The sequence below is a fragment of the Anguilla anguilla genome, chromosome 2, assembly GCF_013347855.1.
Source record: "Anguilla anguilla isolate fAngAng1 chromosome 2, fAngAng1.pri, whole genome shotgun sequence".
Lineage (NCBI taxonomy): Eukaryota > Metazoa > Chordata > Actinopteri > Anguilliformes > Anguillidae > Anguilla > Anguilla anguilla.
In genome coordinates, this window is record NC_049202.1 from 34,527,960 (window position 1) to 34,555,459 (window position 27,500).

Here is a 27,500-nt window from a genome sequence, read left to right on the forward strand (position 1 = left end):
TGGGCGCGGCCCGGACGCTAAGGGCGTGGCTCAGCAGAGGTCCCGTGCCAAACGTTGGCGCTGTGTCTGCAAGTAGCAAGCAGACACAGACCAGGGTCCTGCATTTTCTCACCAGACCGTACGAAGCAAAGCTTCTTTTAAAGGTCAGGAGATCTCCTGATCTTTTTTCACAGACGTGATTAAAGAAGAACCGGCTTCTGGTCAGCGTTCACTCGAGTGATGCTGTGACCTTTAAAAATAAAGACTGTTAGCGTGTCAGGGTTGTGTGTTTTCTGGCCTCTGGAGAACACTGGAGGTAAGATGCAGGACCTGCCCGGTAAGTTAGCAAGCTTAAATGTGTGTGTGTGTGTGTGTGTGTGTGTGTAAATGTGTTTGTATGTGTGCGCGCGTGTGTGTTTGTATGTGTGTTTGCTTGTGTGTGTGTGCGTTTGTGTATGTGTTGGGCTGCACGTGGGGACGTGGACAGGCTGCTGCTAAGCGTGTGCGAGGACACGCATTGCGCTCCAGCGCGTGAATTTTTTTTTAACGGGCCTGGCGCGTTTTTGTTGCTGCAGTAACAGCGGGGGCTCGCTGTGAGCGCGCCGCGCTACGCTACGCTACGCAGCAGCAGCACACTCTCAGACGCGCTGATAGCAAAACACCCCATTAGGCATGAAATTAGCAGGAGCCAAGCGACAGGGACTGACTGCGGGAGAAATGTTAATTTCCTGACGATGAGAACTTCGTTTGGCAGACTGGACTAAACCACCAGAGAGCAGACGGGGGGGGTGGGGGTGCTAGACCGCGCCGTGGAAGAGGGAATGACAGCAGTTATGGACCGCCCGATACATTTGAAGTCACCCAGTATTGCTGATTCATACACAAACTGCTTGAGTGTACAACACACACACACACACACACTTGCTAATTGCTCGTGGCGACCAGAATTCTTGCAAAGGGAGGGGCGTTGGCTCTGAGGGGCGGAGTCTGCTGCGATTGGCCGGTTCCTCACCTCTCAGGTCCTGCCCGGGGCGCCCCGCCCCCACGGACTGTCGGGGCATCCTCAGGGAGGTGCGCAGCGGGGTGTGCCTCTGCTCGTCCAGGTAGGCCAGGTCCTCCAGGTGAGCTGAACTGGTGGCTGCAGGACAGAGAGAGAGAGAGAGAGAGAGAGACAAGATTTAGACAAGATATAGACTCAGTGAACACAACCTGGCTATCGAGACAGGTAGACACCGGCAGACCTGGCTGCCCAGAGAGGACAGGTTGTGCTCACTTTGCGACACTGAAGAGGTGGAGACAGAGCTTCATTTCCTCACAAAATGTGAGAAATACAGAGAGACAAGGTCACTGTTCTTCCTAAAAATGAAAAAAATCTGCCCACAATTTGAGATGCACTCAGAGACAGAGAAGCTGCCATTCCTTTTGGGAGAAAGAAGGGAATGTGTAGATTTGGCAGCACAATACATTGCCACTTGCCACAAACTGAGGGACAGGGAGTAACATTGACACCAGAAAAGTAACATTATTATAGTTAATTGACACTTTGTATGTGCTATGTTCTAGATGTAGAATTTTATTTCTGTGGATTGTCTGGATTTTATATTTTTTCTGTTTATTGTAGTTAAATTGTTATTGCCTGTCTGTTATATTTGTCATGTGAGTGAATGCTTTGGCAATGTAAGTGTACCCTTACCATGCCAATAAAGCTTATTGAATTGAATTGAATTGAATTGAGAGAGAGAGAGAGAGACATCAAGAGGAAACAGTGCACACAGATGAACCCGAGCCTGGTTTTACGCAGGCTTAAACCACCATGGCCTCAGCGCGTTTAAAGTGTGTTAACAGCCCTGGAAATGGGAGCTCTGGGACCCCTTCCACCTGAGTCACGGCAGCGCTTTGGGGAAAGTGAGCGACATGCTGCCGACCCTCGCGAGCTCTGCTGGGTGGGGCGTAAGACTAACCTCCCTCTGCGCCTCCTGCTCTCCCCTCTCTGCCCAACAGACGTGGACCGCCCAACCCCCACCCCCTCGCCCACGGAGAGTTCCGCGCGGGGCCGCCGATGCAGCCGCGTGCCACTCGCGCGCGCCTGGGTTAGTTAGCTCCAGAGGCTAATCCCGTTAGCGAGCGCTCGGAGCTCCAGGTAATGCTGTTAGCGCTCGTTAGCGCGGCTCAGCCTGTCAGGCGGCGCTCGGTGCCATTTGGCTCGCAACGAGATTAGAGGCAGGGATGCGGCCGCTGAGCGGATGCTGCCTTTTCAGTCGAGCAAAAAAAAAAGAACAAAAAAAAGAAATACAATACAAAAAATGAGTCATTACCAGGCAAGAAACGAAGCAGAGAGAGGCGCCCTCTGCTGGAGAGAGGCGGCGGTACAGGATGACCCGACGCGAAAAGCTTCCCGGGGAAGCAAGGAAGGTCAGCTCTTTCCCCACAGCTGTACTGACCCACTGACCGCTGCGAACGTGTCACAAAAGCGAAAGCGACTGGTAAAGCCGTGGACGGCCTCCGCACCCCCACGCGCGACTCTGAGTGGCGCAAACTGCCAAACCCCCCTGGCGCACTGCGACGGTAAACACAGCTGCGGTGCTGCGGAGAAGCAGCTCAGTGAGCTCTGGGTGAGAACGCGCTCCCCATCTCCGTTTCGTTAGGAAACGGCTCCACTGTTTCGCCCCGTTGGAAACGTGCTAGAGCGGTAGCCCGGGCTCTCGATGTTACGGTATGTAACTCCAAGGCTATTTACACGTGATCATGATGACAGAAGCCGACCACGTTCCGAGTATGTGCGTTTTCTTGGCCGAGAGCTCAGAGTGCTGACGGCTGAGCGCGAGCGAGAGGCTGTCGGCGTGCCGTTTTAAAAACGTCGGAAGGCGTTCCCGCGAGCGCTGTCTCGTTCGGGGAAGCGCGGGAGAGTCGCGTGCGCGCTCTTCTCCGTCCCACGTCGTTCACAGCGAAGCGCGACGAATCCAGCGGAAATGAAGCGGCCCCGTCCCTGTTCCCTCAGCAACGCTCTTCCCCGTGTCCTGACCGGGAGATGTAGTGTGTGGCCTCGGGGCCTGGCCGAGGCGGGGGGAGGCGTGGGGGGGCGCGTGCGTCGGAGCGCGGGGTCAGGAGGAGGTGGCGGGGAGGGAGTACCGCGGAGATAGACGCTCCCCGGGAGGTGCTGCGGTCACAGCCCCTGTCGCTTCCTCTCCTTCCTTCCTTCCCTAATTCCCCTGAGAGACGAGCCCCCCCCCCGCCCCCCCCTGACTGGCAGAGGCCCCGCCTCCAGGGGACTGACAGAGAGGGGAACGGAGATTTGGGAATGGAGGGAGAGCAGCTGGGAATGTGGCTGGGCCTGGATGGGGGGGGGGGCAGGATTACCCTCTCAGCGTGAGGGGACATGTAGACGGGGGGGCTGTGCCAGAGGGATGAAGGAAATCCCCAAAATCCCAATTACGCGTAAATCCTCATTCTGAGGCCGTGGCGGCGGCGGGCTGGGAGTGCCAGGGACGAGACCTCCGGAAACTGGCGCGGCAGAGCGCCATTCCAACGCCGGGGTCAGGCCGGGCAGAGCCGGCTGTGCCCGGAGACGCTGGACAGGAAACTCCCTCTCTCATCTCGCCGTCTCATCCACACGTCCACACGTCTCACCCTGTGTGTGGACGTGTGGACGTGTGTGTGTGGACGTATGTGTGTGCGTGTGTGTGGACGTGTGTTTTGGAATGAAGTAACAAAATGAGGTGCTCCAATGTAATTGAAAAGAAATCTTACATAGGGGTGGAATTGAAATTCCAGAAATTTCCTAGTCCTACACGGACTAGAGTAAAGGCTGGTTTACAGTCAGGCGATGTATGATGGTTGCCACCGGCGATTATCACATTTGACGGTTGGTCGCAACGACGTTTAGTTTACACTAGAGTGACAGACGATTTGCCATCATAGCTATAATCATCGTGCCCATCGCTGAGACTTGCATTATACTGAACTTTGACCCCGTTGCTGGCTCAGGTGTCACGGCAATATTATTCTAGAACATTCTCATCTCCTGTAATTACCTCCTGTAGTGAAGTGTGAAGTCATCAATTAGCCTAACCTTAAAATAAATAACATGGAAGACCGCACATTTGTTGAAAGTTTAAACACAATTACAATGCTTCCGCGTCTGTGTGCGGCCGACCGGGTCGGACTACAAATATTAATGACTCCACTTTGGCGATGCCTTCTTATTGGTTACGCGTTTATGCATGTTATGAGTGACAGCGGCCAATATCAAAGTCGAGCGTTAATGGGATGTTCGTGGCAATGTAGCAATATGCATATCATAGATCGCCTAACCGTAAACTGGCCTTAAGACAGTGAAGGATAGTGGGGTCCTTGTACAAAACTGCAGGCATCTAGCCTTCCAAATTCTTATCTAGCATTACCTTCTGAGTGATTCATAAAAATATGTCCACTCTGTCACACTGCAAATGTGCCTCATCTTCCGTGTGTAGTTTGTTTTCACAACGGTTCCGAAATCTCTCAGGGATGAACACAAACTGGATTTTCTGAGACCGCACTGAGAAAGCTGTTGAAGGAACTGGGAGCGTTTCCAGGTGGCAGGGAAGCAGGCTCTCTGTCAGCACCATCCCTCTTCAGGGAACCAATTTAGTGAATTCATCTGTTCCTTTCTTAAACGGCACATGGAATACTGAATATGGGAAAAGGCGCCGTATCTGTGAAGCACACCTGAGGGTCCAGGGGAGCCGCTGTCTGCTGGAAAGAGCGCTAAGGTTCGAATGCAGGCAGAGGTACGAATGGGAATCGAAGGTCTTATGAAATCTGAAGACGAACGCTCATGTTTGTGAATTCCCTCATGTTTTTCTTTTTCCCTCCCTCTCTCTCTCTCTCTCTCTCACCATGCATCTCTCATTAGGTTGGTTAAATCAGTCCCCCCGCCTCCTCCTCCTACGCAATCTCTCTCCCTCCCTCGCTTGCTCACTCTCTCTCTTGTCCTCTTTCTCTCTCACCCGCTCTCACTTTCTCTCTCCCTCTCTCATTCTTGCTGTCTCTCTTGCGCTCTCTCTCTCCCTCACCCTGTTACTCGGTCTCTCTCTCTTTCTCCTCCCTCACTTGCTCTCTCTCGTTCTTGCCGTCTCTTGCACTCTCTCTCTCTCTCTCCCTCACCCTGCCTCTCGGTCTATCTCTCTTTCTCCTCCCTCCCTCGCTCTCTCTCTCTCTCTCTCTCTCCCTCACCCAGTCTCTCGGTCTATCTCTCTTTCTCCTCCCTCCCTCGCTCTCTCTCTCTCCCCTCCTCCGTGCTTCCAGCCAGCTTCACCCCCTGCACTTCAAAGGCAGCTCGCTGTCACTCGGGGGGATTGGATCGGTTAAAGCCTGGAGCTTTGATGTTCTCTGGCGCACAGGGGCCCGGTCGATCCGCACCCTGCTCTCCCTCTCATTCCTCCCCTCCTCCCTCAGCAGAGCCCAAACTCCCGGGGGCCCTCCTCCTCCTTTCCACCCCACACACCACCTCCAGCACTTCCAGGGATGGACCTAGCCCTCAGTAACATCTCTCCATTACTTTTCCTCTCCCTCTCATTCTCGCTCTCTCTCAATTCAAATTCAAAGTGCTTTATTGGCATGACAAATATAGGCACTTGTGTTGCCAAAGCAGTGGTTACAAGATACAACTATATAAAATAAATGCTAGATTGTTAGTTATAAAAAAATATAAAAATAAATAAATTTTAAAAAAGGCCAAGTCTGTGACAAAAATGTCAGTAAGTGATGTTAGGTGTGTGCGTGCATGTGCGTGTGTCAGTCTGTCTATCTGTGTGTTGTGTGCATGAATGAACGCGTGTCTCTCTCTCTCTCTCCTCCCTCCCTCTCTGCCCCTCTCATCTCTCCTTCTCTGTCTCTGTCTATCCCTCTCTCTCTGTCTCTCTCTCTCTCTCTCCTGGAGTCATTTTTATGACTGGCTGCTGGCCCTTCAGAGGAGCTTGTTGGCGGGAGGGGGGGGGGGGGGGGGGGGATGTACAGATGTTCCAGCAGCAGATGTGGAGCGGAGCCCCCTGCAGACGCCGTGTCCGTCAGAGCGCACATTTCACGGGACCCGCACGACACTCTCCTGGGAAACAAAACAGGGGCTTCTATCGTCAATTCATGAGTCACGGCCATGTTGTTCCCGTGCCTCGGCCGGGACTGGAAACACGTGCCCGAGTGCGCTCCAGGGCACCGGAGGACTGGCTTCGCTCCGCCAGAACCGCTCTTCGTTTCGGTCGTTGGCCCGGGCCGAATCGGCCCCGAAGCGAACTGACGCTAATTCAGCTGACCAGAAAAGCTAAAGCGCAGCTGCAATTAATCTTCACAGTTCATAACAGAAGACGCTCTCGTCCTGCGGCGCGCGCTGAGCAGCGACGCTACGCCGGCACTACGCTCCGCGCTGCGAGCCCTCGCCGGGCAGACCCGAGTTTCGCTCCCAGAGGCGGCTGGCGCTGCGCTCAGTCTCCACTCCGTCCGTCTGCCTGGTTTCCAGCGCCCTCGGGTTTGTGCGGCGGCCATTTTGTTTGCGCCCACCTGGATTCGAAACCGGGCGCAGGGCACCGTGCGTGCGAGCGGGAGGCTTCAGCACGGGCGCGCTCGCTTCATTCAGACGGGGCGAGAGCGGAGAGGCTGACGGGCAGGGGAGGGTCACAGCGCAGGAGGGGCCGCGGCGGGGGAATCGAACCGTCGATCATGCGCGGGGGAGGGCGTGGCTCGAGTGTCGGCAGTTGCGAGCCTCGCCTCCCCTGTCGTTCAGACCGAGGCTCCGACCGTCAGAACAACCGCCCGATCAGCAGCAGCGCAGCGCCCGGCGTTACGTCACATCTGTGGACGCCATCGGGCGCGGCAGGAAGAGGCTGGCTGCTCCAATAGGAATGGTTCTTCACCGTCGCTCCACACATCCACCGGACCCAACGCAACAATCGCTGCAGCCGAAGCCGTCATTAAACATTCATGTATTAGACCGTCTGCGACTGGGAGTGTATTTCGCAGTGCTCCTGGAGTGCTCGGAAACCTTTTGGTTTTTAAACGCAAAGTAAGTGAGTGCATTGCTTCGGAGTGGTAATTTCACGTGTTATTTTAGATGGACTGAACTTGCATCAGCACTGAGCGGTCTTTAACTGCAAAGTCTGTAATCGAGACAATTGTTCTACCCCCGTGTTAAAAGTGACAGACCTTGTTCTTGGACATGGGGAGAGACGCTATGGCTGCTTGCTAGGAGAAGGCTTGCCGAAATCAATCGCTGCAGCGGTCGGTCTGACGAGCGGACAAAAGCAGTCTTTGCAAGCGAGGATTCACGACAATGACAGGAAGTCACTGCCTCTGTCCCCGGAGCCAACGCTCGCCGCTCCAAAAACGCTCAGACTGCTTTCAGACGAGCAGGTCCACTGACCCTCCAAAACGCTCAGACTGTTTTCAGACGAGCAGGTCCACTGACCTCCAAAACGCTCAGTCTGTTTTCAGATGGGCAGGTCCACTGACCTCCAAAACGCTCAGACTGTTTTCAGACGAGCAGGTACACTGACCCTCCAAAACGCTCAGTCTGTTTTCAGACGGGCAGGTCCACTGACCTCCAAAACGCTCAGACTGTTTTCAGACGAGCAGGTCCATTGACCTCCAAAACGCTCAGACTGTTTTCAGACGAGCAGGTACACTGACCCTCCAAAACGCTCAGACTGTTTTCAGACGAGCAGGTACACTGACCCTCCAAAACGCTCAGACTGTTTTCAGACGAGCAGGTCCATTGACCTCCAAAACGCTCAGACTGTTTTCAGACGAGCAGGTCCACTGACCCTCCAAAACGCTCAGACTGTTTTCAGACGAGCAGGTCCACTGACCTCCAAAACGCTCAGTCTGTTTTCAGATGGGCAGGTCCACTGACCTCCAAAACGCTCAGACTGTTTTCAGACGAGCAGGTACACTGACCCTCCAAAACGCTCAGTCTGTTTTCAGACGGGCAGGTCCACTGACCTCCAAAACGCTCAGACTGTTTTCAGACGAGCAGGTCCATTGACCTCCAAAACGCTCAGACTGTTTTCAGACGAGCAGGTACACTGACCCTCCAAAACGCTCAGACTGTTTTCAGACGAGCAGGTACACTGACCCTCCAAAACGCTCAGACTGTTTTCAGACGAGCAGGTCCATTGACCTCCAAAACGCTCAGACTGTTTTCAGACGAGCAGGTCCACTGACCTCCAAAACGCTCAGACTGTTTTCAGACGAGCAGGTCCACTGACCTCCAAAACGCTCAGACTGTTTTCAGACGAGCAGGTCCACTGACCTCCAAAACGCTCAGACTGTTTTCAGACGAGCAGGTCCACTGACCTCCAAAACGCTCAGACTGTTTTCAGACGAGCAGGTCCACTGACCTCCAAAACGCTCAGACTGTTTTCAGACGAGCAGGTCCACTGACCTCCAAAACGCTCAGACTGTTTTCAGACGAGCAGGTCCATTGACCTCCAAAACGCTCAGACTGTTTTCAGACGAGCAGGTACACTGACCCTCCAAAACGCTCAGACTGTTTTCAGACGAGCAGGTACACTGACCCTCCAAAACGCTCAGACTGTTTTCAGACGAGCAGGTCCACTGACCTCCAAAACGCTCAGTCTGTTTTCAGATGGGCAGGTCCACTGACCTCCAAAACGCTCAGACTGTTTTCAGACGAGCAGGTACACTGACCCTCCAAAACGCTCAGTCTGTTTTCAGACGGGCAGGTCCACTGACCTCCAAAACGCTCAGACTGTTTTCAGACGAGCAGGTCCATTGACCTCCAAAACGCTCAGACTGTTTTCAGACGAGCAGGTACACTGACCCTCCAAAACGCTCAGACTGTTTTCAGACGAGCAGGGACACTGACCCTCCAAAACGCTCAGACTGTTTTCAGACGAGCAGGTCCATTGACCTCCAAAACGCTCAGACTGTTTTCAGACGAGCAGGTCCACTGACCTCCAAAACGCTCAGACTGTTTTCAGACGAGCAGGTCCACTGACCTCCAAAACGCTCAGACTGTTTTCAGACGAGCAGGTCCACTGACCTCCAAAACGCTCAGACTGTTTTCAGACGAGCAGGTCCACTGACCTCCAAAACGCTCAGACTGTTTTCAGACGAGCAGGTCCACTGACCTCCAAAACGCTCAGACTGTTTTCAGACGAGCAGGTCCACTGACCTCCAAAACGCTCAGACTGTTTTCAGACGAGCAGGTCCATTGACCTCCAAAACGCTCAGACTGTTTTCAGACGAGCAGGTACACTGACCCTCCAAAACGCTCAGACTGTTTTCAGACGAGCAGGTACACTGACCCTCCAAAACGCTCAGACTGTTTTCAGACGAGCAGGTCCATTGACCTCCAAAACGCTCAGACTGTTTTCAGACGAGCAGGTCCACTGACCTCCAAAACGCTCAGACTGTTTTCAGACGAGCAGGTCCACTGACCTCCAAAACGCTCAGACTGTTTTCAGACGAGCAGGTCCACTGACCTCCAAAACGCTCAGACTGTTTTCAGACGAGCAGGTCCACTGACCTCCAAAACGCTCAGACTGTTTTCAGACGAGCAGGTCCACTGACCTCCAAAACGCTCAGACTGTTTTCAGACGAGCAGGTCAGATTTGAAAAGCACAGAACGGGCTCTTTATTGTGGGAGCTGGCCGTTTTTAACACCCGTCCACTTGTGACCCTCGTGCTCGGTGTGAACTTTGTCTTTCCTACAAACTAGCTCCAGTTTCAGTCGACCTGCTTGCTGGGCATGCAGCCCTTCAATAATGACTTGGGTGCATAAGAGAGCACAAGGTCTCTTGGGAAGGAACCACTTTTGCAATGAAGAGTAAGACACATGGACCAGAGAATTAGTCTGAATGGAGGAGGAGGCCTTGGGGCAGAGACCGCATCTTGTGGAGTTTGGGCGGGGCATAACCTGGGGGGGGTGGCCTGGAAGGGTTTTGAGAGTAAGAAGGGACTCACCTGCCACTGAGTTGGGGCGGGGCATGAGGTAAAGTGGGATGGACTGGACGGAGTGGGAGGAGATGGACTCCAGGTTGCCCTCGGGGATCTTGTTGAGGCTGTAGGTGGAGGCGGTCATGTTCTCGTCCACGCGGTACAGGCAGGAGTCCATCCCGGACTTTTGGGACTGCCAGAGCTTCAGGCTTCCCCGCGACCCCTCCCCGTACTTGCCCCCCCTCTCCACATTCTCGGAGTAGCTCGTCAGCGTGGCTGCAACACAAAACAGGGACAAGGGAAAGGGTTCGCCTCGCTGCGGTCCGTTCAGACAGCTTTACCCACACCGTGACAGGCCAAGGCTAACCGCCAAGCTAAAAAAAGTTCAATGTGGAAAACATACAGCGAGGCTGCTAAGTGTTAAGCTTACAAAAACAAGATGAGGTGCGGGGAAGATTGATTCCGTTTGTCCCTTCTGCTTATTCACGGAAAAAGCATTCTTCCATTTACACAAAAGAGGTTCACACCATTTAACCCTTTAAGGCTGGGTATACACTGTACGGTTATCGGCTATCTTTTATATCATGTCTTTCACTGTTCTCAGAGTGTGCGATAAGATCCAAAGAATCCTACAATAAGGTTCCATCCCATGGTAACAGCAGCCTAAGCCATCTCACGTCTATGTGCAGAATTTGACGATGGTGCAGCAACGTTAAAAAAATGGTTTGAGTAATCGCTGCAAATTTTCGCCCGGAAAGGACAAAAAAATAAAAATAAAATAATAATAATAATTTGAAGCCAGGTGAAAGGTGAAAGAAAACATAAAGGACTACCAAACTAATGGAACTCAAGGTAATGTTATTTTTTCCAACCAATTCTGACAACACAGTAAATCTGGCTATACACACTGTGCCAGGTAGATAAGACCATGTATTATCCCACACAAGATTTTACCCAGATAGTAGGGGAATTACTTTATTGAATCAGAGGGAGAAAATGCATGGGAGTCAATGACAGGCTGTGGATTTTAAAAGGAGGCATTGGGGACAAATTCTGAGAAATATGTATGGGAGACAATGGGAGATTTTGAGGAGTTTTTATGGGGAATTCATTCTGGCATCTGGCAACATACACACACAGCTAGTTGATTTATTCACTTGTTTGTTCATTCAAGATGGGGAAGTTGTCCTTAAAGTCACGTTCAGAGGTGATTCTAGGCATGTTTCCTTTCTTCCGTTTCCTTAAAAGATATTACACTGTTACTGATGAGTGTCTCAAATTTTAGTCTATTTATTTGGGTTTGAGAGCGGTAGCCAAAGCGATTCCATTTTAAAGGTGGGTTAAATGATAGCACCAGTAATTTAATTCCGTATCGTCAACCTATCCTACGAAAATACCAAAACCGCAAATGTTTCCATCCAGCTCGCAGTGCTTTTTGACATTTTCAAACCCCAATTTACCGTTCGACCAGGAAGAAGCCATTCATTAAATGCAGCTCAGAAAAACATATTTTCATTATCGGAAAATGCAAGCTATTATCACGAGAAATACGGCCAAATTTACATAAAAATGGAGCCAATTGTTAATTTCACTGGGAACTATTTTCAGTATTTGAGTACCGCTGTGCTACCTTCCACATACCGACAAAAGTAATCGTTGTCGCTTTAAAAAGTTGCTAAAGTTCGTCGTAATGGGGAATTATGCAGCCCGAAGCAACAGTACGTCTCTTTGTCTTCTGTTAATACTTTCTTAGACAACAATGGAGTTCTATGACTTCCGGTATATCGGCACTGGAGACAGAGACAATAATTGTCAATAGGATAAATTCATTGCGATTTGGACAGAAGCATTATCGATTTTGGTCTTTTCATGGGATATGTTGATGATACTGAAAAAATGAAATTTACCAGTGTCATCTTTTAAGCAATTTATCCACATGCAACTCATATTTTTGTATCGAAGCTGAAATTTAAAATAGTGACTGAATGAATGTTAAACGAACGTCTTGTGGTTAGAGTGCTACATGTCCTGTTGTACATCATGCGTTGCTGGGCTCCTATTGGCTGTTCACTAAACGTCTACAGTCTGTGGTCATAGCAGCTGTCACATTGCAAGACTTTGGACTTAAATTTCTGACACTGCCAGTCTTCTGTCGGAGGCTAAGATTCACTAAATCTGTGAGTATGTCACACTGAGAGATCCAAGATGGCCGATTTCAGCTCATGAGGAAAGAATTCCTATACAATTTTCTTATACGATTTGCAGTCTGCTACTGCAAAATCACAGCATATATCGCACAGTGTATACCCACCTTAAGGTGTATGATCACAAATATTTGATTAGAACGTTCTTGACTGAACATTCCAACGCTGATGTAACAATCACTACTGTCTTACAATTTTGAAAATATATTCCAAAAACCTACTCTTCAAAGGGTTAGCAGACTCCACCCATTCTACTTTTTAAAATGTATTTTTTAGTTTATTTGTCAGGGACAATGCAGAAAACATTCTAACAGGTTACAATAACATGAAACAAATGTGCTGCATATAGGATTTCTAGCCAAGGACTAATTTGCGACCCCTGTCCCTGGTTAGGCTTTTTCTACTTATTTTTTGTACTCCACCTAAAGAGAGTAACATGTCTCTGATATGTCTGCTGCCCCCGGTGGCCGGGCTGTGTTCTGCGCGCTGCGCCGCGTCCCGTCCGCTTCCGCAGTGGAAACGGCGCTCTGCCGGCTCACCGATGATGCCGCTGTCCCTGCTCTCCAGCGTGGAGGTGGGGCTGGTGACCGAGCCGTAGGCGCAGTCCCTGTTGCCCGCGTTCCCCGGGGCGGCGGGCGGCAGGGTGGAGCAGGGGCTGCCGGCGGGAGGGGAGGCGGTGCTGCTGGTCAGGGTGGAGGAGGGGCTGATCCGCTGCGTCATCGCCAGGCCCTGGAAAAACGAGACGCGAGGCACGGCGACGTCACGGGCGAAGGCTCAGGGTCACCGACGCGCGGCGGCGAGAGCGCCGGCCACGGCGTCGCTCCACCATCGGGGACGGTGACATCAGCTCAGCAGCAACCGGTAACCAGGAACCAAAAAATAAGTCTCAACCTCAACAGGCATTTCAGTCTTATGTTTAGACTTAAATCTTATTTGGATTACTTTTTTTTTTGCTAAATAAGACGAAAATACGGGCAATGTGCAGCGAGGCTGACTCATTTCAAGGTTTACCAGTGCAGTAAGAATTTTAAGGAAAGAGTCACTCAAAACGAGCAAACACTTCCTGCGTGAGAAAAAAGAGATTGTAAGGCTCATAACGAGACTAGAACACTTCAGACAGACGGCTCTTCTCCCCAGGGCCCGTCCGCCCACGCGGTTCCCCACGTGCCCCGCATCCCAACCTCAGGCTGCGGGCGGGGCTGCGAGCATCCGCCGCAGAACGGGAGGAGGGGCCTGCCCCACGCAATACACTCAATCGGCTAACCAGAGTTTGTGTGAGCGCGTGTGTGTGTGGGGGGCGGTGAGCGTGTGTGTGTGTGTGTGTGTGTGTGTGTGTGTGTGTGCGTGTGTGTGCGTACACATGTGGATTAACACGAGCTCTGTGAGTAAGCGTGTTGGCGCGTGCACACGCGTGCATGTGTATGTCGGGTGTGTGCGTATGCGAGTACGTGCGGCAGGGAACACGTGGCAGAAAGTGATGGTAAAAGGTCTGGCACGTCGCTCTGCAGACAGCACCGCGTACAGGGCGTATACGTAAAGCGGACTGACTCCAGAATGACCCCGAGCTGCAGCGGCGAGGGCTGGGGAAATGCGTTTGAAGTTCAGGGGCGAGGTGCGGTGCGCGCCTCCGCGCTGCTCTTTCATCTCCGCGGGACGGGCGGAACCCGCCGCGCGTGGCCCCGCCCCTACGCTCCTCCCACCTGCCGAAGGGAGCTGCAGCGTTGCCGCGGCACCCTGCTGTGACCTCCTGGCGGCTCCTCTCAGGGACAGTGGGCTCTGGGAGGCCAGCAGCCACACCCACCATGCACACTGCTCCTGCCGAATGGCTGAAGCTAAGCTAACTGCGGGCTTGGTTAGTACTTGGATGGGAGACCTCCAGGGAAAACTAAGTTGCCGCTGGAAGTGGAGCTGGTGGGCCAGCAGGGGGCAGTCTTCCCTCTGGTCGAATAAACCCCAATGCCCCAGTGCAGTGAGGGGGACACTGTGCTGTAGGAGATGCCGTCTTTCGGATGAGACGTTAAACCAAGGTCCTGACTCACTGTGGTCATTAAAGACCCCATGACACTTGTCGCAATAAGTAGCGGGTTCCCCGGTGTCCTGGCTAAAATCCCAACCTGGCTCTCGCGAACTTGCCACCTAATCATCCCCCGATTTAACTGGATAAAAAATGTATTCTCCCTCTCCACCTTAGCTCATGTGTGGTGAGCGTTTCGGTGCAAAATGGCTGCCATGCATCACCCAGGTGGGTGAGGTGAGTTCCCACTCAGCACTGTAAAAGCACTTTGAGCGCTTGGGAAAAGTGCTATATAAATGCCATGATTCATTTCATTCATTCAATCTTCCACTCCCACCACCCCGCCGCTTCCAGAAGCTCACCTTTAACACATTTCATATAATGGCGTGTCTAGATCTCAGCGAAGGGAAAATGCGCTGCATTGTTGCTGTTGCATAGTGGTTAAGAGCATAGTTTCTCTGGACTGGAAGTTTTTGATGAGAACAGCCAGAGAAATGGCGTGGAACTCTGGCCAAAACCAACTCTTTACTTCGGTCGGTCCAGAAATAAAAACGTAAAAACGGGTTTTATTGTAATTGACCGTACTTTGCGTGCGATTGTTTACAGTATTTGCATAAGCATTCTTGGTGCAAACGGACCGCATCGACTAGTTTTAGACCGGAGAACATTGTGCTCAGAACCTCATGGGCCGAGGAGCTCTATTTTAGCCGCGGTCTAAAACCGCTCATCTGTAATCATGGCCGCAGGGGCCCCCGACCACAACTGAAGCCTCGCTGAGCCCGGGAGCAGAAACAGGGCCCTGCGGAGGGAGGGAGCGAGCGGCCACTCCTCCTGCCGCGCGCTCGATATAGATCAGTGGGAACTGTGGAGCCCAGCGGGCTGAGGTCTCTCTCTCCTGCTGTCTGATCCCGGGCTAGGCCGTCCTGTTCTGGGGGTCGGCCGCCGTGTTTGCGAGGCGCTCTCCCCCCCCTACACCCCCCCAACCCCCCCGCACTGCACTCCGCACACGGGTCACAGCGATGGGGAAATCACAGGCCCCCCCCGCACTGCACTCCGCACACGGGTCACAGCGATGGGGAAATCACAGGCCCCCCCCGCACTGCACTCCGCACACGGGTCACAGCGGTGGGGAAATCACAGCCCCCCCCCCGCACTGCACTCTGCACACGGGTCACAGTGGTGGGGAAGTCACAGGCCCTGGCACACTGCTCCTGGCAGACCGGGCGGCAGAGGGCTTCACCGTGGCAGAACTGAGCCTCATCGCCCGCAGCCGAGCGCTTTCACCAGAGGACTCATTTCCGAGGACAGGAGGTGCACTTCCTGTGAGGAAGTCAGCGCTGTCTGCCTTGAGGGCTCTCTCCCCTTTTTTAAAAAGAAAGAAAGAACTGTGAATTCAACCTCTGGTCCTTGCAGCTTTGCTTATTTGTTTTGCTCCCGCTGTCACTTTAACATGAACAAACGGCGGTGTATGTGAAACCTATAGGATCAGTGAGCCACAGTGCGCTACAGCACCTCTCTGATCAGGCTTGGACAAAACTTACAGGCATGTTGGGAACGCCTCAGACCAATATAAACAGTACCAGCGGCCGGTACGCAGACAAAAACGAAATGGAAGCATTTCAGGAAGTATTTTGACAAATAAATGGCGTGCATACACACACTCACACACACATAAACACACCTGTGAAGAAACACACCCTTCCCTGTATCTGAACACCTTTATATTCACAAATGTGTCAATGGTGGTCCTAAAATGAATTTTCAAGTTTATTCTAACAGTGATAACAACTGAAAAAGCAGACACAGATAAAAAATAAACTTTTAAACATTTCCATAATTATAACTCTCAAAGTATCAAATATCAAAACAGCTGCAGTGCTATTCCAGCATAACTAAGTGTGTAGACCAGGGTTTGAACTCTGAAGAACAGTGGAGCAGAGAGCACTAAAACAGCTGAAGAACCGATTGCATTTCCCCCTCCACTGGACCACACATACATTCACCTGAATCATTTCCACCCTAAACTGGGCCAGGCTTCTATCTAAACTGTTCATCCTCAGCAAAGCCCGTGTACTGTAGTACCGTATAAGGGCAGTGCATGCACTCGAACGGTCGTGATTTGCACCGTATTTAAATGCGCTCGCGCGAATATGCTGTCTGCGCCAATGTCTCGCACTATGTAATCTGTCCCATTCGCAGTTTTATAATCTTCTTTTCGCTTTTCCTTCTGCCGGTTGCAGTTCGTAATTCTCCGTCGCCTTCCCAGGCATGCACGCTGCACAGGGCGGTGTGACGGTTTCCTTTGTTGACGTCACCGCGATAATTCGCCTGACGACGTTTGGTTCGGACCTCGGTACAGACGCCGGTATCGTCCCCCTCAAACCTACGCCGAATCGATCGGAGGTCTTTGGGCCTTCGCGGCCGTGCCGCCCACGGGCTCGGTGAAGCCCCGCTCGTGTTCAGCGCTTCTCAGCGTTGCCGGCGGTGACAGACGTGCCCCATTCCCGTATCGGAGTGTAGCACAGCGGGTAAGGAACGGGGCTTGTAACCGAAAGGTCGCAGGTTCGATTCCCGGGTAGGACACTGTCGTTGTACCCTTGAACAAGGTACTTAACCTGTATTGCTTCAGTATATATCCAGCTGTATTAATGGATACAATGTAAAAATGCTTTGTAAAAGTTGTGTAAGTCGCTCTGGATAAGAGCGTCTGCTAAATGCCTGTAATGTAATGTAATGTAATGTATTGCGCGTGCGTCTTTAATCTGCGACGCGGGGAAAGGCGGCCGAAACCGCCACAGCCAGCCGCCCCGTTTTGGACAGCGGTTTGGCTCGAGCTGCACTTGGAGGCGGCTAAGCTACATGTTCTTCTGCACGAGCTGTTTCTTCAGAAGCCGCTAAAAACCGAGCGGGCATCTTGATTGGGTTAAGTCCGGATTTTGCTCCTTGGTTATCTCCCTAAATCTTAACTCTCCGGCCGTGGGCTCCGTTGACAGTGTTCCCGATTACGGGTACAGCGGGAAAAAAATGCTAATGCTCATACGGGAGGCTGCCTGGCGGGCTAACGCGGAACACGCGCGCGGTTATGGGGTGGGGGTGGGGGGTCCTCTGGCTTTCCGCACCGGTGCGCTGTGGAATCGGGGCGATTTTCCAGGCGTTGGCCGGGGCGACGCCCCGTCTCTCACCTTTGACCTCCCGCCTCCTGCTTTAACGGGACAAAAAAGCCGGGGAGAGAATCCTTCCTGCCTTTCATCAGCGAGCGCTGACAGGTGGAATAATAAAGATAAGTGGAGGCCCCTTTCAGAGTCGACAGAGGGAGGGGGGGGAGCACCGCTGAAGGCAGGCGGGCGGGCGGGAGAGGAGCTCACTCTAACTTGGGCCACAGCCGCTCGGCCTCTCAACCCGACGAGCTCTGCTGAAAGCCCTTCTGATGCACACCGCCATCGCGTGAAGCGCGGCGTCAATAACGCGCCGTGACGACGAGCAGCCACCGGCTCTCAACGACAGGAAGCACCGTTTTTACTGCGTTTCGGTGATACAACTGGGTCCATCTGGGCCAGCTTTCAGGAAGTTTCTCTGAGTAGCGCTAAGAGTCAACTGAAGAAACTGCTGAAGAAACACTTTGGAATCCACTCATGACAGACTTTGGGGGACAATTTATCCGAAATGAATGTTAGGCCATATACATTTGATTGCCGGTTTAACATATTTTGTTTTTCAGAAAAATGAAGTGAGCACTCAGGAAAAAAAGGTGGACTCCCATGTAAAAATATGTATTCAGACCACTGGAAGACTAGTCAAATAGAGCAAATATTAAACTTGCAGATGGGAAACTTGTTCAGATGGGGGTCACTAAAGTGTTTTGAAAACTGGTTCATGAACTGGTTCAAAGAAATATTTAAAAATGGCTGACCAGAAATTAATACAATTATCTGTTATGTTTTTAAGTAAAGGCACAATCAGTTCCCAGTACCAAGATATAAAAATATAAGTTTATCAAAAACAGTAAAAACTTGGGTAAGGCTAATGTTAAATTCAGAGAGAGGGGAAACGATTCAAGCTAGATATACACCATATGACCAAAAGTATCTGGACACCCTTTGGTCTGGGGTTGCTTTTCATGGGTTGGGCTCGGCCCCTTATTTCCAGTGAAGGTAAATGCTAATGCTACAGCATACAGTAACATTCTAGATGATTCTGTGGTTCCCCAAGGCTCTTTCCTGTTTCAGCATGACAATGCTCCCAGGCAAACAGCAAGGTTCATATAAATATGGTTTTGTTGAGAACGGTGTGGAAGAACTTGACTGGCCTGCACAGAGCCCGGACCTCAATCCCATCAAACACCTTTGGGATCAATTGGAAAGCCAACTGCAAGCCAGGCCTAATCACCCAATCAGTGTCCTACCTCACTAATGCTCTTCTGGCTGAATGGAATCAAATCCCAGCAGCAATTCTCCAACATCTAGTATAAAGCCTTCCCAGAAAAGTGGATGTTATTATAGCAGCAAAGGGTGGACCAACTCCATATTAAACCCCATAATTTTGGATGAGATGTTGGATGTCAGGGATCGGCATACTTTGGGCCATGTAGAGTATGTCAGATTCTTGCAGCGCTGACAAAGTGCATTACATATGCAAAGTGCATATAGCAGCCTACCCACAGACAAGTGATCATTATGCACCATTAGAAGAAAGTGCGGATTAAATTTTATTTGTATTGTGCCGTTTAGAAAGTCATTGTTACAAGTTCATTAGACCGGGAGTCCCAACGGCATCATTTAAGTAAAATCTATGGTATGGCAAGGTGAAATCACATAAAGTCGAGCGTGAAGCTTAATTTTATGGTAGCGGACCGTGCTGTTGATGAAAGGCATGTCTACTTCGCTTGCAGTCATTACGTTTTCTGCTACAGGGGTCACATTAACACAGGTTTCAGGAGTTTTTCAAGCAGGAAAAGAACCTTAAACCACGCGGCCATTCTCAGAGGCCTGATAATAGGCACATGGCATGCCCACCCAAGAAATCAAGAGAGCAATACATTGCCACCATATTTCTTTATGAAATATTTCATATTTTCCTAAAAAATACAAATGAATCAATCATGAATCATCTGGCAAGTTCTTTTTTTTGTTGTTGAGAAAATTGAATCAAATTTATTTTGAGTTTATTTACTCATTTTCTTACTTCCATAAAGGTATTTTTACCCAACGACTCGCCTTCGCAGTGTCATTTTGCGGATTTCATTACTCCATCAAAAAGGCCTCGGTTCTAATAGGAATGGGAGTCTACGGACGAGAAATATCCAACTACAGTTCTTCTTAACAAAGTACAAAGAATAAGAAGAAACAGCACTGTCTGAAACACTGGTGATTGGAGGTCGTACATGCAGGCACAGCCATATCCCAAATGACATGACCTCTTAAATGATCTTTTTTTCAAAAGATACATGCTTATAAGCTACGGTGGCTAACTGCAATGACATTTTTATTTGCAGTTAAACCGAAACTTTTCTTTAAATGCGATTATAAGCAATATGTGCTTGTGCTCAACAGTTTTCATTCTACCTACTGCTATTGCACTTCAACAAAAAAACACAATATTCACTGGAGTGTTCTTTTAATCAACCAACCAGATTGAGTATTCATTTCAACAGTAGGTAAGTGTTAAGCTGAAAAATGGCACAGGCAATGTATTCAGTATTCATCAGGCAAACCTGAAGGGAAACAAGCATGAACTATTTAAAAAAATGAAACAATGGCAATTTGCAGGACTCAGAGATGATCTAAATAAAAACACGTGGTCATAGCTATCACATCTTTACATTATATTGCTGAAAAGGCCTAATTTCCAGGTAAACTCTGAACAGACCTCTAATGCCACTATTGCTTTCTGCAAATTAGCATTATTTTCCTGCAGACTTGAGAGCGAATTTAGGAAGGGTACCAGAGATCACGTGCTCCCTCTCATGTCCCTATGGTAAAGACGGATAATTAGTCAACAAGAACAGACAATCCTGGCTTGTGGGGGGAATCGGTTCGGTGTCCTGATGCCTAAAGAGTAACTTTCAGTAAAGACATGTGAACACTTCTTAGATTTAAGACTGCGGAGCGGATTCTTTAAAAATGGACCATCACGGCATAATTGTGGCCAGAATTTTTACGGCTCACCCGAGTCCTCAGTAATTGTTTAACGTACGCCCAATTTAATGAACTATTTATTTTAAGCAGCCAATCAGGCAGTCAACAGAAACTGATTAGTGGGGCTGGTCACAATTAATGACAAAACTGCCTGAGAAAAAGCCAGCAATGCCCAAAGCCTCAGGCATCACACAATCCCGATTCCCAAAAGAAAAAAAGGAGAAGGAAAGGCGTAGTCAAAATGAAGACGAAGCACGTAAGAATTGACTGAAACGCAGCGAAGGAGTTGGGAAGTTCTAAAGAAGGGAGTAATTACAGTATGAACGTATTTAAAATGGACGCATCATCACACCTGGGGGAAGAACTCCGCCGTTAAATTGAATCAGGAGCACAAAATTGATACTTCGCGCGGCTACCGCCGGTTTTGTGGTTGCGACACAGCCTGCCTCCGAGAGAGTTTGCAGTAAACGCAGAGTGAGCGGTTAGCTCAAACGCTAGCCTGGAGGAGCGTCGGAAAGCTCCACCTAAGAGAGGGCCTGTGTTTCCACACAGCTATTCCACACAACAAAGCATTCTATTCTTCTGTAATGATGTTACCCACTTCAAAGTAATGCATTCAGGGCAGCATAAATTAGATATTTATATACTAATCTATCTAATGGGTGTGCTTAGCCAGGAAGTTGAATCATAGATAATACATATAGATTACAATGGATTACAACAGCTGCGATATCGATGCTTCCGATATGGAATATAAAGCGCAGTAATTGCATATTTTGACAAATTAATCCAGCAGCTTGATTGAAGTTCCCATTGAAAATGAGCTTTAGCTTGCTCTCATAGCAGTTCCTCCGTTAATTTTGGACTGGCACAGCGATTGTGACATTACAGGCATTTAGCAGACGCTTTTATCCAGAGCGACTTACACAACTTTTACATAGCATTTTCACATTGTATCCATTTATACAGCTGGATATATACTGAAGCAATTCAGGTTAAGTACCTTGCTCAAGGATACAACGGCAGTGTCCTACCCGGGAATCGAACCTGCGACCTTTCGGTTACAAGCCCAGTTCCTTACCCACTGTGCTACACACCGTCCAGCTACGAAACGGAAACGCATTAACACCGGCTCATTCTTAAGTGAGGGCAGAAAAAAAACACGACCCTTTGACTGTCACTAATGTGACGGGCGCACGCTTAATTAACGTCTTAAGTCACAGCGTCCCACACTGCCCTGGCGTGATGTCGCTTCTCTCCTATTGGCCCACGGCGCCGCAGGCCGCGCAGCTTTAAACCCAGGAGGGACGGCGTACCTCCTTCGCCGCGGGGGAGGTCAGAACGTCCCACGCGAGGTCCGCGATAAAAATACACACCTGGCCAAAAGCAACAGCTTTTAATTAACTCTCCGTCAGCGTGCTGCTCCAAAACATTTTTTTTCCTTATTCACAGACTCCTACCTTTTTCCTTTCGTTAGCTCCAGAAATGCGTCTATGAATCACTTTGAGCCGTATTCTTTAAATGCACGAGATGCCACCCACCGCTCCGAGAACACGTTGAGGTATGAAGCGGCTGAATGTAAACTTAAACGAGCCAACGGTCTTGAAAAGGGGCGACATAGCTCAGGAGGTAAGACCGATTGTCTGGCAGTCGGAGGGTTGCCGGTTCAAACCCCGCCCTGGGCGTGTCAAAGTGTCCTTGAGCAAGACACCTAACCCCTAACTGCTCTGGCGAACGAGAGGCATCAATTGTAAAGCGCTTTGGATAAAAGCGCTATATAAATGCAGTCCATTTACCAAAAGCTACAAACACTGACTGTTTCAGACAATTCGGGTTTAAACAGAGACATTTCCTACACGAGAGTACACCGACGATAACCTCGGCTGCTGAGAATCGTTTAAACGACGCTGCCTGTCAGAAATTGAGGCGAGGTCCACTCAGAACGCGCGGTACAGGGGAGAGGCGTCGCGCGGCCAACGGAAGCCCGCGTTTCACACCTCCCGAGATTCCGGAAACCATTTCGTTTCAGAAAAACGACTCGCGGGTGAAATTTCCCCAGCTCGCGTAGACGATCTCCGAGCCGGGTTCAATTTAGAAATCTGATGTTTAAAATGCGCGAGGCGTACCGCGCGGCGGACGCCGTCGGTTTGAAACGAGAAGTCAAAATTTCTCTTGATAGAAAAAAAAAAAGATACAACTTTTTGTAAAACTTTAAAATGAATTACTGCTGTGTCACCCGCACCCTTCGCAGGAAGCTCAGACGCTGAGTCATGCACACCGCAGCTGAAGCGCGCGCACCGCACCGATGGACTCATCTCCAGCGCTGGCTGCCGTCTTCCACAGGCCTCAGTGCTGCGGGAGAGCTGTTAACACACCGAGTGGAAGGGAGGCTGCGTTTCTCACTGATGGCTGTGCCTGTGGGCGGCTGACGAGCGGCTGAGAGGAGCTTGTGTGTCAGTAACCGGCGGAACACACAGTCGTATTAAACCCACCCCGAGCCGGACGGAAGCAGGTGAGCTGCACGAGCGAACGCCCCCCCCCGGTCATAACGGGCTGAAGGCACGGAAAGCGCTGGAACCTTCTCCCCTACAGAGCGGTTTAGGCTCTCGGGCAAACCTTCTCTCGACTGAACCACCTGTTAGGGGGCGTGGGCTAGCAGGCGTGTGGTGAGTGGGGGCGTGGGCTAGCGTGCCTGTGGTGAGTGGGGGCGTGGGCTAGCGTGCCTGTGGTGAGTGGGGGTGTGGTCTAGCATGTGTGTGGTGAGTGGGGGTGTGGTCTGGCGTGCCTGTGGCCAGTGGGGGTGTGGTCTAGCATGTGTTTGGTGAGTGGGGGTGTGGTCTAGCATGTGTATAGTGAGAGGGGGCTTGGTCTAGTGTGCATACAGTGAGTGGGGGTGTGGTCTAGCGTACGTATAGTGAGTGGGGGCGTGGTCTAGTGTGCGTGTGGTAAATTGTAGGTGTGGTCTAGCGTGCGTGTGGCGAGAGGGGGTGTGGTCTAGCGTGTATGCGGTAAGCTGTAGGTGTAGTCTAGCATGCGTGTGGTGAGTGGGGGCGTGGTCTAGTGTGCGTACAGTGAGAGGGGGCGTGGTCTAGTGTGCCTACAGTGAGAGGGGGCTTGGTCTAGTGTGCGTACAGTGAGAGGGGGGCGTGGTCTAGTGTACGTGTGGTAAATTGTAGGTGTGGTCTAGCGTGCGTGTGGCGAGAGGGGGTGTGGTCTAGCGTGCATGCGGTAAGCTGTAGGTGTAGTCTAGCATGCGTGTGGTGAGTGGGGGCGTGGTCTAGCGTGCGTATAGTGAGAGGGGGCGTGGTCTAAAGTGCGTACAGTGAGAGGGAGCGTGGTCTAGTGTGCGTACAGTGAGTGGGGGCGTGGTCTAGCGTGCGTATAGTGAGTGGGGGCGTGGTCTAGCGTGCGTATAGTGAGTGGGGGCGTGGTCTAGTGTGCGTATAGTGAGAGGGAGGCGTGGTCTAGCGTGCGTATAGTGAGAGGGGGCGTGGTCTAAAGTGCGTACAGTGAGAGGGGGGCGTGGTCTAGTGTGCGTATAGTGAGAGGGAGGCGTGGTCTAGCGTGCGTATAGTGAGAGGGGGCGTGGTCTAAAGTGCGTACAGTGAGAGGGGGGCGTGGTCTAGTGTGCGTACAGAGAGAGGGGGGCGTGGTCTAGTGTGCGTACAGTGAGAGGGGGCGTGGTCTAGTGTGCCTACAGTGAGAGGGGGCTTGGTCTAGTGTGCGTACAGTGAGAGGGAGCGTGGTCTAGTGTGCGTACAGTGAGTGGGGGCGTGGTCTAGCGTGCGTATAGTGAGTGGGGGCGTGGTCTAGCGTGCGTATAGTGAGTGGGGGCGTGGTCTAGTGTGCGTATAGTGAGAGGGAGGCGTGGTCTAGCGTGCGTATAGTGAGAGGGGGCGTGGTCTAAAGTGCGTACAGTGAGAGGGGGGCGTGGTCTAGTGTGCGTATAGTGAGAGGGAGGCGTGGTCTAGCGTGCGTATAGTGAGAGGGGGCGTGGTCTAAAGTGCGTACAGTGAGAGGGGGGCGTGGTCTAGTGTGCGTACAGAGAGAGGGGGGCGTGGTCTAGGGTGTGTATAGTGAGAGGGGGCGTGGTCCAAAGCGCATGTGGCAAGCGTACCTGGCTGTCGTCCGGCTCCTCCATGCTGTAGGGCGCTCCGGCCGGCCCCTCGCTCACTTTCTCGCCCAGCAGGAAGCCCAGCCGCGTCATCAAGGTGTTGGCCGCCTCGTCCACCGACGGAGGGGGGCCCAGCTCCTGGTTCGACTCCCCTGGAGGACAGAGAGGCGAGGCGATCGGTCACAGCCCTGCCCAACCCGCTCGGTCTGGCTGGGATGCGAGGTCCTAATAAAGCGTCTTTGTTTGACTGTGATCGGAATTCTGCCACAGGGATATGGGGGAAATACAGCAGTTATACATCCTTTTCATCTCTCTCACACATACACACACACACGTGCACACACACACACACACACACGCACACACACACGTGCACACACACGCATGCACACACACACACACACACAATGAAGATCCAGGGAGAGAGAAACAAAAGCGCATACATCACTAGTCACCTGCTGTCCGAAAGCGTAAAATATAATAAAGCCACAGCTGCAGCCTCATTAGTTACAAGTGAAGCGTCAGAAGGGTGTGGTGGTTCTGCCTGAAGCCGTCCTTCAGGCTCACGCCGGTGCTCAGGTACACTTCTTATTCAGTACGTCAGCTGTAACCATCCGCCGTGCTCAGCAACACCCTGCCGCTGCACTCTTTCACCGCCGTCCCTCCGTTACGAAAGAGAGAACCAAAGCGGAGAGAGACACCGAGGAGAGACCAGCGGAATCCTTACAGAGATCTGAGATTACAGAGATCTGCCTGCCCATGTTAAAGCACGCAATGCTCACCCTGCTGATGCTGGGTCGTGCCAGCCAGTGCACCCAAACACACCTGCCAGCCTGGGAGGAGGGCATGTGCGTGTGTGTGTGTGTGTGTGTGTCTGTCTGTGGGTGTGTGTGTGTGTGTATGTGTGTGTGTCTGTCTGCGGGTGTGTGTGTGTGTGTGTGTCTGTGTCTGTCTGCGGGTGTGTGTGTGTGTGTGTCTGTCTGTCTGTGGGTGCATGCACCTGCGTATCTGTGGGTCTGTGTGCCTGTAGGCGTGTGCATCCGTGTGTGTGTGTGTGTCTGTGTCTGTCCGTGGGTGTGTGCGTCTGTGTGTCAGTCCCTGGGTGTGTGTGTGTGCGCGTATCTCAGGGAGTGTATACACCCTCTCACCCCTTCTGACATTTTAGTCGCGCACAGTCATTGAGAGGGGTAAGAATGCTCCTGCGCTGCCCTGTATGATGCAATAAAGGAAAATCCAGGATGTGAGTGCCGCTCCCCTGACTTCGCAGTCAGCCAATCACCATTTGAGCTGAGTTAAAGCACTTTTCAGCAGCCTGTCTCTCTGTGAATGACTGCAGCCTGGAGACAGAGACAGACGACAGCACCCGACAGTGCGGCATCAGTGAACATGCAACACAGAGCCACGAAGGTCAACAACTTCTCCCACCTGCACCCTCAACTCACCAGATAAACTGGCAGATGTTGGTGAACCTGCAAACGTGCAGCAGTTTTTGAGCATTACAGACCACACACTGCAGGCATCAAAGGGAAGAGATGCGGTTTGCAGAGAGCGGTGAGAGTGAATCCAGCTCCTAGAAGCTATCCCCCCCCCCCCACCCCCCGGTTGTGTTTTTGGCTCCAGGGTTGATGCCCCGCGGGCTGGGTGCCCGTAACACACACACGACATCAGTCAGACAGATGACAGGAGCATCATTAAGACACGACTCCACACGCGGTTACGCTAACCGAGCTGACCTCGCGGCGCGCGGCGTTCGGAAAGCCGATGATTCGTCTTCTCTGAGCGCCGCGAGCCCGCTGCTCTCAATCCGTCAGTCATGTTCTCCCGCACAGGCCGCTCCGAGACAGCACACACACACACACACACACGTGGGCGCACGCGCACACACACACACACACACACAGCACACACACACACACGTGGGCGCACGCGCACACACACACACACACAGCACACGCACACACACGCACACACACACACACACACAGCACACGCGCACACACACACACACACACACACACACAGCACACGCGCGCTCAAATATACTCCCCGACTCCCGGTTAACTCTTCAACGAACCCGTCCAATGTACGCGGCTGCATTTGGGTACCCCTGGATTTAAAGGCATACCGTGCAGGGTTTGTTAGCCTTGCTATTTGCAATCAAAGAAGTCTCCACCTCTGTCTTCAGCCCCGCCCACTCACTCCGAGTACGCCACCCGACCGAGTCTCCGACAGGCAAGTTCATCAGAAACTAACCGTAAATTTCTCCCTTCAATTACCCAGGACCACAAACCTGACATGTACAAATGATCTGAAAACTGGTCAAAACATTCTGGCCAAAAACTGAACATTTTACAACCCTAGCTGGATAGCTAGAGGTAACATTACTTAAAGGTCCATCAGAAAACAAGCCAACCCCACGTTGTTTTTCACGCCCTTGGCAAACTTCAGCTGAAGCAAGCGAGGAAAAGCAATTCCAAGCTTAACTCCAGTACTTGAGCCCTGTTGGTTTGTCTTTTAACTTTGCTGTATGTGGATCATTGCCGTGGCTAGCTAGCCAGCAACAAACACTACGCTGAGACCTGATACCAAACCACAGCCTCTGTAGCCACACCCACCCCTCCCCACACAGAGAAGATCGCTATGCCCAGAAACGTCCCAAACGCATTTTCAGAATAACAAATACAGGAAAAGGTGCACAAATTTGGAGAAAGCACGTAAAAATAAAGATTGGCAGTGCATCATAGATATGCTTTAGCATGGTTATTTTGTAATATTTTCGAGGTAAAAATCCTGCGCTGTATTCCTTTAAAGTAGCATGATTTTTTGTAGGGGGATTACCGCTCTGCTCCTGGACTGACACCAAATCCCTCAAAGAGAGGACAGTCGCAGGATCTAATAATGAAAATGTCAGACAGACTGCAGGCTCTACAGGGCTCAATCTGTTACACCCCAGGGCCCCGCCCTTTAATAGCACAGAGCCCTGTACTGCAACAGCACAGAACCTCAACCTGTAACAGCACAGAGCCCTGTACTGTAACAGCACAGAACCTCATCCAGTAACAGCACAGAACCTCATCCAGTAACAGCACAGAACCTCATCCAGTAACAGCACAGAACCTCATCCAGTA

The 27,500-nt window shown here is 51.3% G+C and overlaps 1 protein-coding gene across 14 annotated transcripts in view; it reads right to left on the reverse strand.

Moving 5' to 3' along the window:
- tanc2b (tetratricopeptide repeat, ankyrin repeat and coiled-coil containing 2b) overlaps positions 1-27,500 on the reverse strand; it is a 243,509-nt gene that overhangs the window by 32,279 nt on the left and 183,730 nt on the right. For all 14 annotated transcript variants that reach the window (XM_035405991.1, XM_035405993.1, XM_035405989.1 and 11 more), the window contains 4 exons: positions 24,376-24,524; positions 12,650-12,839; positions 9,934-10,182; positions 992-1,117 (listed from right to left, as the gene is read on the reverse strand). In XM_035405991.1, coding sequence (XP_035261882.1) covers positions 992-1,117; positions 9,934-10,182; positions 12,650-12,839; positions 24,376-24,524 — 714 coding nt within the window. The remainder of the gene's footprint in view (positions 1-991; positions 1,118-9,933; positions 10,183-12,649; positions 12,840-24,375; positions 24,525-27,500) is intronic.